The sequence below is a fragment of the Ornithorhynchus anatinus genome, chromosome 1 (genome assembly GCF_004115215.2).
Source record: "Ornithorhynchus anatinus isolate Pmale09 chromosome 1, mOrnAna1.pri.v4, whole genome shotgun sequence".
Taxonomy (NCBI): Eukaryota; Metazoa; Chordata; class Mammalia; order Monotremata; family Ornithorhynchidae; genus Ornithorhynchus; species Ornithorhynchus anatinus.
The window spans coordinates 69,783,681-69,801,465 of NC_041728.1; the positions used below are offsets into that span (position 1 = coordinate 69,783,681).

Genomic DNA, 17,785 nt, shown 5'->3' on the forward strand with positions numbered 1-17,785 from the left:
TTAATCATCTCCGTTGTTTTCTTCTGAACCCATTTTCTGAGAATCTCGAGTTCTGGTCTCCAGAACTGGATGTGCCTTGAGAGAGGCTGTGAGCAGTATTGGCTATCATGGGGGGATTTCTTTTGGGTTTCTACATTCTGAGGTGGCCATGCTCGCATACCCGTGACCTGCTGTTATACCAAGAAGTAGTACCTAAAACTACGATCAGGTGCTCTGCTGTTTAAACTAATAGCTTGGGGGTGGCTAGGTGGGACAAGATATCCTCCACCCACTGGGATAGTACACTTTATCTCTCGGGTCCTCTCAGAATTACTTGTCCCTGTGTGACATCAGGTTAGAGCCATTTTCTCCTTGGTGTAGTTCTAGTGTATTTTAAATCTTTGGGATTTGGGATTTGACGATTTGGAGGAAACATTTTCCAACTCTTCAACTACAGTGCTATGAGATGTTTTACCGTCTGTGCAATTTTTTGTCTTTCAGCACCAACTTCCAAAAGAACAACCCTGTGCACAAGTTAACCGAGGAGGAACTGTTAGCATTCACATCAGTGAGTAGCTTATCTTTCTCTCCAGGGGCATATTCCTTTCTTCTAAATCGCTCTGCCTCTTGTTTCTTCTTGGAATGAAACAATTGTGTGGTCGCCCAAGTTGTTGCCACCTGGAGCCCCCGATGATCCTGAAATGTCAGAGTTGTACAGCACACGTTGTTTGTAACCTGCTGCGAATGGTTCATTTAGGGAGAAGAGAACACCTGTGATGTCAGCTTAGCATCCCTAAAGTTTATGAATCTTTTATCTCTCTCTTCAGCTCTAAGGGGCCAAAAAAATGAAACCTGGAAGCCTTTTGCTGATGCTCAGAAGAAAGAGATCGTTCCCATTCTATACACTTATTATGCACTAGTTTTGTTTGTTACCTTGAGCACTGAGTGGAGAATGATCACAATTTATGTAATTTCCTGTTTTTCATGGGCTGTTCTAATTACATAAATATTGGAGGAGAATTTCACAGAAAACTTCCCCTGGGCATTTTACAAATGAATAGAAGTAATAGTAATATATTGATTGATCACCATTGGATGCAAACCACTGTACTAAATGCTCAGGAAGTACAAAACCAGCAAGTGATAGGTTCCCTGGCCATAAGTAGCTTTCACTCTAACGGTGAGGGAAAATTCTTGTTACAAATAGAGGAATCAAAGGATGCAATTGAGTAGCATATATACAAAAATGTTCCAGATGGGTCTAAATAAGAGAGGGTGCTGGGAAGTAATTTCATTATTATTAAGGTCACAGAGCAGACAAGTGGCAGAGCCGGGGTTAGAACACATGACCTTCTGGCTTCTGGGCCCGTGCCCTATCCACTAAGCCATGCTGCTTCTCTATCAAAGAAAGCAAGCTGAAGAGTAATTGGTGGAGCGCATATATGCAAGATAGGGCAAGTTGGTTGTGAGCCCAGAAGCTGACTGAGGAAGAGTTGTTCAATTTGGAGAGATAGGGGAAGCCAGTGGAGGGTTTTGAGGAGTGGAGAGGTGTGTATTGAGTCAAGTTTCATGAAGACGATCCATGCTGCAATGTGCTGTGTAGGTTGGAGCGGGAGGGAAGCTAGAAACAAGGAGGGCAGTATGGAGTCTGATGCAATTGTCTAACCAGGATATTTCTAGAGCCTGGTTCAGGTTGGTAGCTTTTTGGGTGGAGAGGAAGAGGCGTCTCCAGGGAATGTCGTTTAGGAAAAACTGCAGGAACTAGCATTTGACTGAATGGGAGATTGGAAAAAGGAGGAGTCCAGAAGAGAGAGAGAGTCAAGCTGAAGCATAGCCATTCCTAGCTTGGGCAGTGGCTAGCCAGTGGAAGGCAATCTGTTGCAAGTCAAAAGTCACCTTTGCCGGGCAGCAGTGACACGGGAGAGAGTCGAGAATGGAGCCTCAAGTTTTCTGCACGGAAGGAGGCATTGGTCAATTTCTTCCATATTTTTATCAAGAAAACTCTATGGATGCACTACAAGAACAATTGCAAATGGAGGTGGGGCGTTCTGCGAGAAATGTGTTTATGGAGCCGCTGTGTGTAGGAGATGACTTGACAGCATAAGACAAGACAAACCAAACTAAGAAGATGTGGCAAGAGAGGTAGGAGGAGGACCAGTTAATTCATGTCAGCGAAACCAAGGCCTGATAGGGTTTGGAAGAAGTCTCTAGTGTCAGAAGTATCTGAGAAGTTGAGGATTGGGAAGGAGTGGAGCCCTTTGGGCTTGGCTATATGGAGCTCATTGGTGAACCTTAGGGAGTGCAGGTGAACTTTAGGGAGTGCGGTCTCTGACTTGAAGGAGTCAAAAACCTGACTTCAGTGGGTTTGAGAAGAGTTTATATGAGAGGAAATGAAGGCAGTGGGTGTTTCTAATGTGCTTTAGGAGTCAGGGCAGGAATGGAATTGGGGAGATGGGGTGATAGTTGACAGGGCTGTAGAACGATCAAGAGAGGGCTTTTGTAGTCTGGGAGAGGTCTGAACATGTTTGAAAGTAGAGAGGAACAAGCCAGCAGAGAATGAGAGCATGAAAAGTGCAATGAGGTGGGGAAAGAGTGGGATCAATCGCTTCAGGGGGCGAAAGGGACAGAGGCTCAGGTACTGGGTTCACTGGGGAGCAGGCGGGAGACCTCTTGAGAAAAAGCTGGTAATCCGGAGAAAGGTGAGCGGGTGATGGAGAGACTTTGAGGAGTTTGTGCCTAATGTTTTCAATTTTATCAACAAAGTAGTTGGCAAGGGTATCAGGGGCCTGGGGTGGGGGCTGGGTCCTGGGCATGAGGAAAGAATCGTAGAATTGTCAAGTGGAAAACAAAGCTGAGTAAAATAGAGTGGCAGAGATTAAAGAGTTATGATCTTATTAGGAAAATGATGCTTTCCCCTCTGCATCTCTGAGACCAGATATTCTCATCATTCTTGTAGGGGCTATGATTGTAGCCACGATATTAGCTCTAAACTGTAAACTCATTGTGGGCTGGGAGCATGTCTATCAACTGTGTTATATTGTACTCTCCTAAGCGCTTAGTACAGTGCTGTACACAGAGTATATGGTCAATAAATAAGAGTTACTGTCTGCCCAATTAAGTATTCTAGCACCTTACCTAAATGGCATTTTTAATGGGAGGAGTTTTTTCTCCGAGATGAAAAGCGCATTTATACATTATAATTGTGCTATGCTCTTTCTTCCAGTAATCCATTATATGATTTAATTTCCTGAGAAAGCAGGGAATTCCAGTGAGCAGATTTTAAAAGCTCTTCAAACCACCATAAGGAGTACTAGACCGATCCCTGGAAGCAATAACTGTATTTGCTTTTTTGATATTATTTTGGCATTTTACCATATTTCATTTGTAAGTGTTATGCCTGCCTGATGATCAGTTTTAAGCTAAAGTCCCTGAGCTCTGATCATTTTGATTCTCTGCTATCAACCATTTCATTACCAAAGCCATTTGGCAGCATGCCAGTACTTGGTATATTCACTTGCAAAGCCTTAAACTCCCTTTTTGACACCAGTTGCCAAGGTAACAATTCCATGTAACAGTCAACAGCTAAACACGTATTTTCTTCTTTTGTTCAGTGGGTCCTATGGTGGGTAGTTCGGTTTCCACCCCAGCGATAAACTAACAGAGTGGAGCTGCTTGGCCTAGTGGAAAGAGCTTGGGTTTCAGAGTCAGAGGACCTGGGTTCTAATCCCAGCTCCACTACTTGTCTGCTGTGTAACCTTGGGTAAGTCAGTTAACTTCTGAGCCTCAGTTATCAGTCTGTAAAATGGAGATTAAAGACTGGGAGCCCTACGGGGGACATGGTCTAGGTCCAACCTGATTATCTTGTATCTACCCCAGCACTTAGTACAGTGCCTGGCACATAATAAGCGCTTAACTTATACCATTTAAAAAAACAACAAAAAAATAGTAATAGTAATAATGGTCATGGTAGTCTCTGGAGTTAAAGATGAGCAGTTAAAGAAAAGAGTACCTTTCTTATGGTATAATATAGGATTAAAATAATTAACTGGTATACATGATTTGCCTTTCTTCATTTCTTGAATAATTCCTTTGAAATATTTTGCCCCACTCATATTATGAATCTCAGCCTCAGAAACTTTGCTGAGCATCCATTTTTTTCTTGAATTATGAGAACAGTTTCCCAGAAGGCCTCAGATTTAATTAAACCTAAGCCTATTATTAATCGAACATTTTGTTGATTGTGGTGTCAGTATGGTTTAAAAGAAACATGTGTGAAAATGTCCCTCCCAGTGACATATTAAATAATGATAAATGTGGTCTTTGTGAAGTGCTTAAAAAGTACCAAGCACTGTGGTAGATGTCACATAATCCCAGTGGACATAATCCCTTTTCCATGTGGAACTCAGTCTAACAGCAAAGGAAAATAGAGATTTAATCTTCATTTTCTAGTCGAGGAAACTGAGGCACAGAGAATTTCCGTGACTTGCTGAACACAGTAGGCAAGTTGTGGAGCTGGGATTAGAAACAGAATTTAGAAGCCAGGCTTCCTGACTCATTGTCCTGAGCTCTTTCCACAAAACCACATTTCTTCTCAGCAAAGAATGGAAAGAGTAATTCCTGAAGTGAACCGCTGTTAACATAGGCAGGATTTGGCATAGTTAGCTGGCTGAGATTACAAGCACTAGATTTCACATTGATGACTGAAAAATTGAAATAAACCAGCATTATAATTGTATTATACAGTTAAAGGTGAGTCCATAAAATGAGATTCCTTTCACCTTCCAGCTGTCAGCGTAATGCTCTCCGTGGAATTGAGTGGGAGCGGCACATCTTCGGAAATAGATGCAAAGCCTTGTGGAGAAAATTGATTGGGGTCTCTGTTGCTTCATTGTCCCCTTTTATCTTAGATATGCTATACTGAAGATAAGGGAGAAAATTAGGAATGGGGATTTGATGGCATCTCTAAGAGGTGAAAGTAAGAAGAGGGTGTCAAATAGACACCCTCTATTTGATCAGCATTTGCTGCATGTTGTTCTCTCCCACCAAGCGTGCTCAGAAACCCCAGAATCGGCAGTTGGATAACACAGGTAGACTGTAAGCTCGGTATGTGGAGAGAACGTTTCCACTAATTCTGTTGCATTATGCTCTCCCAGGCACTTAGCACAGTGGTCTGCACATAGTAAGCACTCAATATATACCACTGATTGGTTACAGGCAGCTCAGAAGGAACAGCCAGCAACAAACTCCCTAAATATCGATCCCCCACTCCCAGCTTCTTAGCCAGCCTTTCCTTCAATCTGATCTCTGTGCATCCTTTTCAGATGAGCTCTGATATGGTATTTGTTAAGTACTTATTTTGTGCCAGGCATGTACTAAGCACTGGGGTAGGTACAAGATAATTGGACACAGTCCCTTTCCCATATAGGGCTCATAGTCTCAATTCACATTTTACAGATGAGGTAACTGAGACACAGAGAAGTAATTGACTTGCCCAAGATCACACAGTAGAAAAGTTGCTGAGCCAGGATTAGAACCCAATTCTTCTGACTCCCAGGCCATGCTCTTTCCCCTAGGTCACGCTGCTTCTCTAAGTGTTGTAACTAAAATTCAGCAGTTGCAATGATGGAATGAAAACTGAAATAAGTATCATCAGCACTGAAGTTTTTAGTACCCTTATTTTGTATTCTGTGGTGGGCATCAGGGATTTTCTACCAAAACTGAGATTTTTAACTTGGGAAAAGGTCACTGAATAGATAACCAGTGAAATGAATTTATTTGCAAGCTCCCCTTGGTATAACTTTGATGCCCAAAAGACCAGTTTGCAGAAAATCGTATTACTGCTATCAACAGTGCCATTATGTTGAATATTTAGTATTTCTTTACTTTAAGCAATTTCATTTTGGAGGAAAAAATGGTAATTTCCAGTCCATTTTCCATCTTTATTAAATCTGTGAGTTAGCATTGACTTGTTTCCATTTTCATATTTTAAAGACTGTCAGATTGTGCTTAGTTCCAATGATGCCAATACTACACATTTTCTAATATGTTTTGTTACTTGGGCTTTTTCTTTGAAGTGTCATGGTCATCATTAATGAAAAAATAAAATCAAAAGTGGGATTTTGTAAAACAGAGGCCCACTTGAGCTTTACCTAAGGATGATAACCTTTAGAAACCTCAAATATTGCCCAAAAGTACTCTCATCAATCACTCATTATCGTCACTATCATTTTGGTATTTGATAAGCACTAAGTGTCAAGAATTTTTCTAAGTGCTAGGGTACTTCACGTTCATCTGTTAGAAATAATAACAATAGATCTCTACATTTTTTAAAATTCTCTATGCATTTAAAGTAGTCAAAAGGGAGGTGTTTGAGACTTCAAAAGTTCCGAAGCATAATACTGAGTAATTTTAAGGAAAATATTGCATTATCAATCAGTAGTATTTATTGAGGACTTACTGTGTAGGGAAACTGTGCTAATGTGCTTGGGAGAGTATAATACAGTAGAATTGATTTGGGAAGCAGTATGGCCTAGTGGAAAGGCCACTGACTTGGGATTCAGAGGCCCCTCAGTTCTCATCCTAGTTCTACACCTTGCCTCCTGTGTGACCTTGGGCAAGTCACTTAACTACTCTGTGTTTCACTTTCTTCATCTGTAAAATGGGGATTAAATCCTACATCCTCCTCCTCAGACTGTGAGCCCTATGTGGGAAAGGGATTTTGTCTAACCTGAATATTTTGTATCTACCCCAGTGCTTGGCATTTAGAAAGTGCCTAATAAATACCATAATAATAATAATAATTGATGGATGTCACCCCTGCCCACAAGGAGCTTGCAGTCTCGAGGGGAATTATAGAGGAATTATTTCTTGTTCTCAATTAGCAGTGTGTTCCATCTTTAGCAGTGAAGGAGGAGATACTGCAACCATTTTGCAGAGAGGCTGCAATGAAGAAGAGCAATCACATTTTGAAATAGGTAGCTGTAACTATTTTATGGCAGAAATGGGAGTACAGCTTAATCGTTCCAGCAAGGAATCCAGTGCTAAAGCACTAACTATGAGATTTCATTTATGTTTGGAGGAGAGGGAAATCCATCTTAAAAAAGTAATGTTTTGGAATTGTATAGGGATTGCAAGAAGGCAGCATAACTGTTAGCCCTCCGGGTGTATTTCCGCTTTCATAAGTCATCAATATGATGTGCTTAAGGAAAGCTCTTGCAACTAATCCATTTCAGGAAACAGCATTAATGTGAAAATATCCCATATTATTTCAGAGACCCTTTTGAGTTGATTTGGCTAGAGCATTTAAAATCGGCTGGCTTATCTATCCATGTTATTTCCCTACACAGGAGCCAAGTCTAGTGACATAGAGTGGGCCTTTTAACTTCCTTTCATTGTTGAAAATGAGAACAACATAGTTTATGATCGCAGGTGTTTTCATTTTAATTGGCAAAAGTTTTGCTTTGTGTGCATTGATACGTCAGTATTCCCTCAGTCTGTTGGATCTTTTTGTGGATTTTAGAAAAAGGGGAAGGAAGTGGGGAAGCATCTGTCACCCGTCACCTGGGGATGACTTAGTTCGGGATTCGGCGAGGCAAGAGAAAGAGACTGGGGACAGAAAAGTCTGAGTTTTATACAAAATTTATTCCCGAGGCGAATTGAGTTATTTGATTATTTTGGATGCGGGGAATTGAACTTCCTTTTTGGGAGGCCCCTTTTGGGAAGAGTATGATTGTTTAATGATATTAGAGCTTTCCTATTGGGAGGAATATACTTATGTGTTACTTGGCCATGGTGGAACACTTAAGTCCTGCCCATGAACGTTTCCCATTCAGGAGGAATTCACTTATGCCTTGTTCCCATGTGGTGAGGCAGCTAGCTCCCACCCATGAATATTTCCCACTTGGGAGGAAACCATTTATGCGTTACATGCCCATGGTAAAGCACCCTACTTCCAGCCCCATGAGCGTTCAGCGGGACACTCACCCATCCCAGGGCTCCTCCCTTGGTGCAGGCAGAGGACGCTTTGCATGCTCTGGGCAGAGGTGACCCACACCCAGCTGCTGCAAGTCTCAATCCGCTGCCCAGAAGGTCAGAGGCCACAGGTATTTATTATCTGTGCTCCTAGGCCATTCCAGCTTCCAGTCTCTGTTTATTTACTCTCTACCTTCCGTCCTTCCTCCATTCATTATTTGATCAGCATGGAGGTGAGGGACACCTATTTCTGCCCCCCGGCCTGAGAAATCTCTGATGTTGGAAGTCACGGATAGCGTCCAGGTTCACCTTGGCACATTATCTAAAAAGCTATATCCTATAAACAATGATGTTTCTTCTTTTAATGCATACATTAGGGTACAGTGACTTTTTTGACTATACCAAAAAATCAAAATTGTAGTATGCTTGTGTGTGTTTTTGATAGTCTTTTTTTCCTTTTCTTGACTCGTATTTAAGAAAACAGAGATGTGAAATCATGTTTTCTTGCAAGAGGTACGGGCCCAGCTGCTAGAAATTTGCTTTATGAAGCTAGTAACCAGTGAAGGTTCACTTTGTCAGAGGCAACACACTCCCTGTTGTGAAAAGAAAAAAGATATTGGATATTACTGATTACTGGGAGAACAGTTGGAGAAATGACCGTTTTGGAAGTTCAGTCAATCAATGTTATTTATTGAGTGCTTTCTATGTGCAGAGCACTGTACTAAACATTTGGGAGAGTGCAACACAACAGAATTAGGAGACACAGTCCCAGCCCATAAAGAGCTTGCCGAGGTTGAGTTTAAGTTCCTCGATTAAAAAAAGACTAGTGGAAAAATTCGCCTGAGTAATGGGCGAAAACTTAAGTGAAGAATAAAAATGCCAAATTGTCAATAGGTTTGTGAGGGGATGAAGAGAAAAATGGGAATAAGAAGTAAACCGGAGAGACTGATTCATTAAAGGAAAAAGTGACTCTGTAGTCATGGCTCTATAAGCAGCGTTTAACGCCCCGCAGGGACCCCCCGGGGCCATGATTACCAGTAGGAACCACAAACCACAGCCCAGCACCCTGTGGGGGACAGTCACATGACCAGATTGTGGCCATACACAAACATTTTGTTCAGGATGTGTCATCCTGATCATACATTATGGTCTGAGATGGCTGGTGACAACTTGGCGTGAAACAAAAGTAGTGAAAGAACAACCAGAACCTTTAAAGTTATAAGTAACGGAAACAGATGGAGACAATAGGCCATGACGATAGCTACCACACAGCCACAGATTATAAGGGAGAATAAAGACACAAGGGAATTCATGAATGAAATTTTAACTTAGAGGCCAAAGTGTAAAATATTTCCACAATGTGAAGCTTTTCCAAGAACATTTCATGTACTTTTATTTGCTCCCGGTCTTCGTCTGTTTCCCCAGCCAATGAAACTCCACTATTTTCACAGGGTAGGAAATTACAGTTGCCATTTTAGGACCCTGTTCATTCTGGAGGGTTCATTGCTTTCTTGTATCTCTTGGCCTACTTGTCTTACGCTATCGAATCGTTTCCAACCCATAGCGACTCCATGGACACATCTCTCCCAGAATGTCCCACCTCCAAATGCAATCATTCTGATAGTGTATCCCTAGAGTTTTCTTTGCAAAAATAAGGAAGTCGATTACCATTGCCTTCTTCTGCTCAGTAAGCTTGAGTCTCCACCCTCGACTCTCTCCCATGCCACTGCTGACCAGCACAGGGGAGTTTTGACTTGTACCAGATTGTCTTCCACTGGCTAGCCACTGCCCAAGCTAGGAATAGAAAGGTTATACCTCTGCTTGACTCTCCCTCCCATAGCTGAGACTGGTAGAGTACTGGAAACTCTCTAGGTGCAATCCTAAAAGGGGTAGATAAATGTACACCGTCAAATAATAACCTTGCGTCACTTGTCGGCTGTGTGACTGTGGGCAAGTCACTTAACTTCTCGGTGCCTCAGTTCCCTCATCTGTAAAATGGAGATTAAGACTGTGAGCCCCACGTGGGACAACCTGATTCCCCTATGTCTACCCCAGCGCTTAGAACAGTGCTCGGCACATAGTAAGCACTTAACAAATACCAACATTATTATTATTATTACTGGGTATGCAACAGGGTTTCTGGTTGGCTAATTAGCCATCATTAGCATTTTAACCACAATGTGATGCTCAACTCTTTGAGCTGTTTTCTTAGTTACCACATCAGCATTAAACTGTGAATGCTGTGGGTAGAGACAACATTGGAAAAGGTTTAGCAGATGGATTCTAATATTAGGATGTGTGATCCTGAGAGGGGGTTGGCCTACTGTTATCTTAATATTTCCATCTCATGCTTTCTGAGGGATTCATTTATATAGATAAAGTGGGAATTCCTCTCTAAGTGCCTGGGTGAGGGAGGAGGGGAAAACATTCACCTTTAACTTTCCTCTGGTCTTCCCACTTTTCCCAAAACAGTCCTCATCTCACCTTGCTGCTCTTCCACTACAGTCCAGTCTGCACACTTCATTCCTGTACTGCTAACCTCGCTGTGCCTCGGTCTCGCCTATCTCACCGCCGACCCCTCGCCCACGTCCTGCCTCTGGCCTGGAATGCGCTCCTTCCTCAAATCTGACGGACCGTTACACTCTCCCCCTCTTCAGAACCTTATTGAGGTCACATCTCCTCCAGGAGGCCTTCCATGACTAGACCCTTCCCGCCTTTCCTCTTTTCCCACTCCCTTCTGCATCACCTTGACTTGCTTCCTTTGTTCCTCCTCCTCTCAGCCCCACAGCACTTATGTACATATCTGTAATTTCATATATAAATATATATAAATGTCTATCTCCCCCCACTTTAAACTCTAAACTCGTTGTGGGCTGGGAATGTGTCTATTACTGTATTGTACTCTCCCAAGAGCTTGGTACAGTGCTCTCCACACAGTAAGCACTCAGTAAATAATAATGTTGATATTTGTTAAGTGCTTACTATGTGCCAAGCACTGTTCTAAGCACTGGGTTAGATACAAGGTAGTTAGGTTGTCCCATTTGGGCCGATAGACATATGAGGCCCCATTTTACAGATGAGGGAACTGAGGCTCAGAGAAGTGAAGTGACTTGCCCAAGGTCCCACCACTGAAAGGTGGCAGAGTCGGGAGTAGAACCCATGACCTCTGACTCCCAAGCCCGTGCTCTTTTCCACTAAGCCATGCTGCTTTGGCTGACTGAACAAAAATGATCTCTAGGCAGAAAACAGATACATCCTGTGCTAGTAATGACTACCATTTAAAGGATTCACTTCATTCATGCATACTAATTTGTTTTAGGTTTCTGACTCAGTGGTCCACTATTAAACTGCCTCTGTGATGTGAGAGAAAAAAAGAGAGGGAGAGAGAGTGGGGATGGGGGAAGCAAATGCAAGCATCTCAGTCTTAAATGTGGATTCTTAAATCTGCTGTTTCGTTAGTTGGTTGTCATTCATTCATGTGCTATCTGCTGAAATGTATCTTCCCTGGAAAAAGGAAGACCCTTTGAGATATCTTAGAAATGCATCAAAAATGAGCATAAAATTAGTCATTTGATTGATGAGATGAGCGAAGAAAATTGTCATATGGACCCCCAAATCCAAATTTAACTTAATACTAACTTGACAGAAGCTAACATTTTTACTGTTGGCATTCACTCTTCAAATACTAAATCTTTTTACTGTCAAAGTTGGGGGTAGGCAGGTAAAGAATATACTAAGAATCCTTGTTCCAGTCTAATAACTAATTTCTGAAATTCAAGAACTAAATTCTTTTTCAAAAACTGAGCGAAAAAAAATCACACCACAGCCATGTATTTTACCATCTCAAAGTGCCAGTTGGACCTCTTTCCAACCAATCCATCCATGGAATTTATTGAGTGTCTATAGGGAGCTAAGTACTTGGGAGAGTTCAACAGAAAGACCTTGGTTGTGAAATCCCTAACAAAACGCTGTTACCTCCCCTAGCTTTGCTCAACCTCCTCTAGGCTCCTGGGCCTCTTGGAACACAAGCTGGGCAGTGGGAATTTAATTCTCTGAAGAGGGCTCACTGTGACTGATTCTGCATCCGGATCTAGTTACCCACCTTAAAGGGCTGCATGCAGCCTTTGACTTTTCTGATCCCACTGAGGTTCGCAAATCCCCCCAGTCTGCAAACTTCACTCCTTGTACTTCCATCTCACCTATTTTGCCAACAAACTCTTGTCCATTTCCTCCTCCTGCCCTGGAACTCCATCCTCCTTCATATCCAATAGACCACTACCCTCCCCACCTTCAAAGCCTTATTAAAATCCTATCAACTAGCAGAGTCCTTCCCCAACTAATCCCCCATCCTCTCTACTTCTTCTACTGGTCACCTTTGCATTTGGATCTGTACCCATTAAACCGCTGATATCCACCCCATCCCCATACCAATTATGTATGCATAGGTAATTCATGTTGCTATGTCAATGTCTATCTTCCCTTCCTGCTTGTGAGCAGGAAGCAGGTCTACCAACTCCAGTGAATTGTACTCTCCCAAGTGCTTAGAACAGTGCTCTGCACAATGCCATTGATGGATTGATTGATTCCCCTCTGCTACCTATATTTTTAGGTTGCCAGCTCCTTTGGGGCAGGGGCAGGTCTTCTCTTTATTTTATCATGCTCTCCCAAGTGCTTAGTTAGGACTGTGTTCTGTGAATAGTAGGCATTACTAATTTATTAATAATGACCATCATTACGAATTAGTCCTGGTAAAACATTAGATGAGTTGACCGTCCAGAGTACCAGGTATAACGAACCATGTCAACAGCCTTAGAGGTAATTTTGGACAAAGAAAATCAAAATGGGGGCTTAAATTTCAAGCAATTTCAGTACATTAAGATGCATGTATTTAGAAGAAGAATCCACACTTTTTGACTGAGCTGTTTTCTTCCTAAGTGTCTTTTACGTGTGTAATTCCCCTGTATATTCCTTTGGTTTATATGAGAGTCCCATGGATTTTTCCTCTAAGCATGCATTCTCAGCCATAGCTGGAGAACATCTACCCTTCACTGCCTCTTCACTGCCTCTTTAAAAATGTTACTTTCCTGAAAGAATTGGTTTTGTCGAGGGCTGAGGATAGGCACACTATGAACTTGCAGAAATTCTCCCACGTAAGAAGGAGAAGCTGCCCTACTACGCATTGCAAGGTTTAAATAGGACTAACTTAACCTGAGTCTCCCATAGAAGTTTTACAATTTGCCACAGGCCTTTCTCCCTGATTTGCCAAGGAGAGAACCCTAATGATACAGTGTGTTGTCTTTAAGACAAAGACAAGACCTAATTAGGAAGGGAATTTGAATAGCTTATATCTTTTTGAAAAATCAGTGTTGGGAAACCACTAGCTTTCCATTGGTGCGAAGTTTTCAGGTTTATTAGCACTGCAAAATTAATGCAAATTAAACAATGCATAGCGGAGCCGTCGCAGTGTAGCAAATGGATAAGCAGTGAAAATGGTTTTCAATTTAATTGTCATTTGTTTCCTTTTTTGTTGATGTTCTCATGTCAGCAAAGGACAAAATTTTCATGAGAGAGCCAGAAAGTTTTTCAGCTCTAAACCAAGCAATGCTTCAGTTTTGAACTATGAAACCAAGGCTGTGCCTTTTTTGAATTATTTTAAAAATTCCTTGTTATAGTCATCCCTTTGATGTCACTGATGTGGCTGAGAGCCAAGGTTATCATTATAGAAGTATTTATTATTCTTACAAAGTGTATCCCCACGGTCCCAAGATGCTCATTCCCGTACCATCCTGATGGTAGAACATATAATATTAAGGATGTTAGTTGAAATTCTCTGACAGAGCTACCCGACTGATGTTATACATTGAAACAGGGCAACTATTCTACCCCCTTTAAGTCTCCAATAAAATATTCTAGCATGAATCTAGTCCAGTAATAACCTTCTTCCTACCCGAATAACATGTTCAACCATGAATTTAATGAACTATGTAATTGAACATTATCTTGAAACTAAATTAGCAAACATGGAATTAAGCACACCCTGTACATCAGCGACTGTGAGGCATTATTTTATGTTCTGCCTAGTGCACCAAGCCAGAAAACTTTTTTTTTAATGTCTAATATTTGGAATGTCCATGAGTTGTAGCCTTTTTACCCTTACATCATCCTTCAAAGTAAAGCAAATGAGTAGAAATGTAAAAATATGTCAATTAACATATATTTCTCTTTCTCCCCTCAAGAGGCTCCAGAAATTCTGGGATTTACATTTTGAATCAGAATGAGAAGTGGGTCACAAGCCTATATCTCCACGTGCCGGTGTTAAATCCTGAACCAAATTAGATAGACACAAACTGTAAGACAGGGTGAACAGTTGTTCAGCCCGAAGTGCTGCTTCACAAGTTTTAATAAGCTCTAGGAGACTACCCATATTTGTTGGTCCCAATACCCATCCAAGAAATTGTTCTGGCATTCATTATATAAAAACCTTGCCATTTTTTCGTCCCATAAATTTACACAATGTATAAAAAGTCAGCCAGTTCTCCTGTAACACTGAAGTTGTGTTCCTGAAGTACCTCGTGTTACAAGAGGCTCAATACTCCCATTGTGACGGAAGGGGAACTTATGTGCGATACTGTTTCTTCCAAAAGCATGTCAATCAATCAATCAATGGTCTTTATTGCATGTTTACTGTGTGCAGAGCACTGTAGTAAGTGCTTGGGAGAGTACAATACAACATAATTAGCGGACATGTGCCCTGTCCACAACGAATTTTTAGTCTTACTACTCCCCAGGACCACTGGACATCACATTGAATTCAGAACGATACAGTGCAGTATTATTTGAGTTTCCTAATTCCTTGATATCGCCCTATCCAAAAAGCGTGATAAAAACACACATTTTAGGAGAGCTGACCGACTACAAGTAAATTTGACAACAATATTGTTATGTAAAGTGATGAGATTTTTCAAGCACTTACTATGGGTCAAGCACTGTTCTATGCACTGAAATAGATACAAGTTAATCAGGGTGGACTCTGTCCCTGTCCCACTTGGGGCTTATACTCTTATCCCCCTTACAGATGAGGGAACTGAGGCACAGAGAAGTGAAGTGACTTGCCTAAGGCCCAACTCTGTTCTGTCCCCCCAAATGTTTAGAACAGTGCTCTGTGCACAGTGAGCACTCAGTAAATACAATCGATCGATCCAGTCTGTTACCATGTTGATCCAAGGACTTACCCTATCCTGCCTTGATTATTGAATCAGCCTCTTCGCTGACTTCCCTGCCTTCTGTCTCTCTCCATTACAGTCCACACTTCACTCTGCTGACTGGATTACTTTCCAAAAAAAAATTTAGTCTGTGTTTCCCCTCTCTTCAAGTACCTCCAATGGTTGCCTATCTACCTCTGCATCAAAGAGCAACTCCTTACCATTGCTTTTAAAGGACTCAATCATCTTGAGTATCTTAACTCTCTGATTTCCAACTACAGCCCAGCATGTTCATATTGTTTCTTGAAACCCGACCAACTCATTCTACCTGAATCTCATCCATCTCGCCACAACTCTCCTTCCCACATCCTTCCTCTGACCGAGAACTCTCTCCACCCCCTATATAACACCCCCCCCCACTCTCCCCACCTTTAAATCTTTATTAAAAATCACATCACCCCCAACACCTTCCCCCAATTAAGCCATCTTTTGCCCTACTCCGTCTCCTTTCTGCATCACCTGTGCATTTGGATCTGTACCCAGAAGGTCATGAGTTCTAATCCTGACTGCCACTTGTCTGCTGTGTGACCTGGGGCAAGTCACTTCATTTCTCTGTGACTCAGCTATCTCTTCTGTAAAATGGGGATTGAGACTGTGAGCCCCACGTGGGACAAGGACTGTGTCCAACCCGATTTGCTTGTATCCACACCAGCACTTAGAACAGTGCCTGGCACATAGTAAGTGCTTAACAAACACCATTATTTTTATGTTATTATTACCCTTTGGGCACTTGGTATTCACCCCACCCTCAGTCCCACAGAACTTAGCCTAGTCTTTCTTTACCTTTACGTCAACCATTCCCACTGAAGGAACCTGACCTTAATTAGCTAGATTTCAATCCTTTGTTGTTTCTTGGTTTTAACTCAGCCCCAGACACATCATTCCCTTTCTGTTCTGCAGTTTGGAAGTAACAGTTCTGTGAAATGGTGAATTAGTTCATGGAACTGGAAGGCGTATCGATGAAGTACATGCAATAGTCGGTGCCAGCGACCTTCCGTAGCTAGAGGAGGGTCGAGTTTGTTCCAGGGTTTCATCTTGATCCCTGGAACACTGAACCTCTAGGACTGGGTGTCAGAAACTCTCGAGTGCACAACTGTATAGTCAGCAAGCTCAGAGATATATTCCCAGTTGCCAAAACTTGCTTCTGTGGCCAAGGTCACTTCCTCTGGCTCTGCTGTGAAGACTCAGTCCTGGAAATAGATGAGCTTTGGCTCCTCAAGCCACCCCCGCTGCCATCGGTGAAGTGACCTCCATTGAAGAGGTTTGGATATTTAGATTCATCTTCCTTCCTTCCTTCCTTCCTTCCTTCCTTCCTTCCTTCCTTCCTTCCTTCCTTCCTTCCTTCCTTCCTTCCTTCCTTCCTTCCTTCCTTCCTTCCTTCCTTCCTTCCTTCCTTCCTTCCTTCCTTCCTTCCTTCCTTCCTTCCTTCCTTCCTTCCTTCCTTCCTTCCTCTCTTTCTCTCTCTCTTTCTCTCTCTCTTTCTTTCTCTTTCTTTCTTTCTTTCTTTCTTTCTCTTTCTCTCTTTCTTTCTTCCTCTCTTTCTCTCTCTCTCTCTCTCTCTCTCTCTCTCTCTATCTATCTATCTTTCTCTCTCTCTCTCTCTCTTTCCCTCTTTCCCTCTGTGTCTCTTTCTCTCCAAATTAAGCACTAATTTGAAGTCTGGCATGGTTTTTATTTAGGTCTACTGTTTCTGATTCAACAGTGTTTACTAGAGCATTTGACCAGTGTCCTATTCATAGCTCTCCTAAAATTTAGTTCTGAGGAGGGAAGGAAAAGTACCTCATGAACTGAAGAGGATAAACCAAACATAAATAGGGTGAGGCTGGATATTTGGGATGTGTCCAGTTGGAAAACTACCCAAAGAACTCGTATTCTTCAGTTCATCTGAGAGGTTATACTTTACCCTCATTTGTATAACACAGTAATTAAACGTATTATGTGGTATTTTCAGCAATATTTTATTCATCTTTTTAGACCAAATTCAGGTTTTTTCCCACTAGTTTTCTCCAGTGTGTGCTTTGCTAGTTTTTCATTGGAGACTCTATTTGGAGAGGGCAGTTTTTTAGAAGTTTTTTCACATTAGGTGATACTATTTTATATTTTTGAAGCTGTTCCATTACCTGAAAATTACTGACTATCCCATATATCATTAGCTCATAGTTAACCTTTTCTCAGTCGAATGAAATCTGATTTATGACTTGAATTGAGGCCATCGGAAGTTATTCCTCTGATATGAAGGGGAAATCCATTCTTAAAGTATCGTGGAATCGATCCAACTCTGTATCTTTAAATGGAGAGGATACCACCACTGCCAAGCGGGCTGCAGAAGGAAAGTAAGGGTGTGTGAGATTGTGTGTAATACCTAACTCATGACATACCTCAAATCAAGCAATATTTTAGAAGGGGCAATTGTTGAATCTTGTTAGAAGTGATAAAAGGAACTATAACTTGACCTGGCCTTTCCCACTCCATAATTAAAGGGCTCCATAAATTCTAACATTAATAAACCTTTAAAAAAATTTTCCCAAGGAAAGCATTTTATAAGTATATCAGAGAAGAAAATTTGTATCCTT

At 41.7% G+C, this 17,785-nt stretch overlaps 1 protein-coding gene and 1 non-coding gene across 2 annotated transcripts in view; one reads left to right on the top strand and one right to left on the bottom strand.

The window, feature by feature from the left end:
* The window catches only part of TTC27 (tetratricopeptide repeat domain 27), a 190,676-nt gene that overhangs the window by 64,647 nt on the left and 108,244 nt on the right, over positions 1 to 17,785 (top strand). The window contains exon 9 of the mRNA XM_029064736.2: positions 481 to 547. Coding sequence (XP_028920569.1) covers positions 481 to 547 — 67 coding nt within the window. The remainder of the gene's footprint in view (positions 1 to 480; positions 548 to 17,785) is intronic.
* Positions 9,703 to 9,840, bottom strand: LOC114816057. The gene has a single exon (XR_003763834.1). It is a non-coding gene; the product is annotated as a small nucleolar RNA SNORA7 (small nucleolar RNA).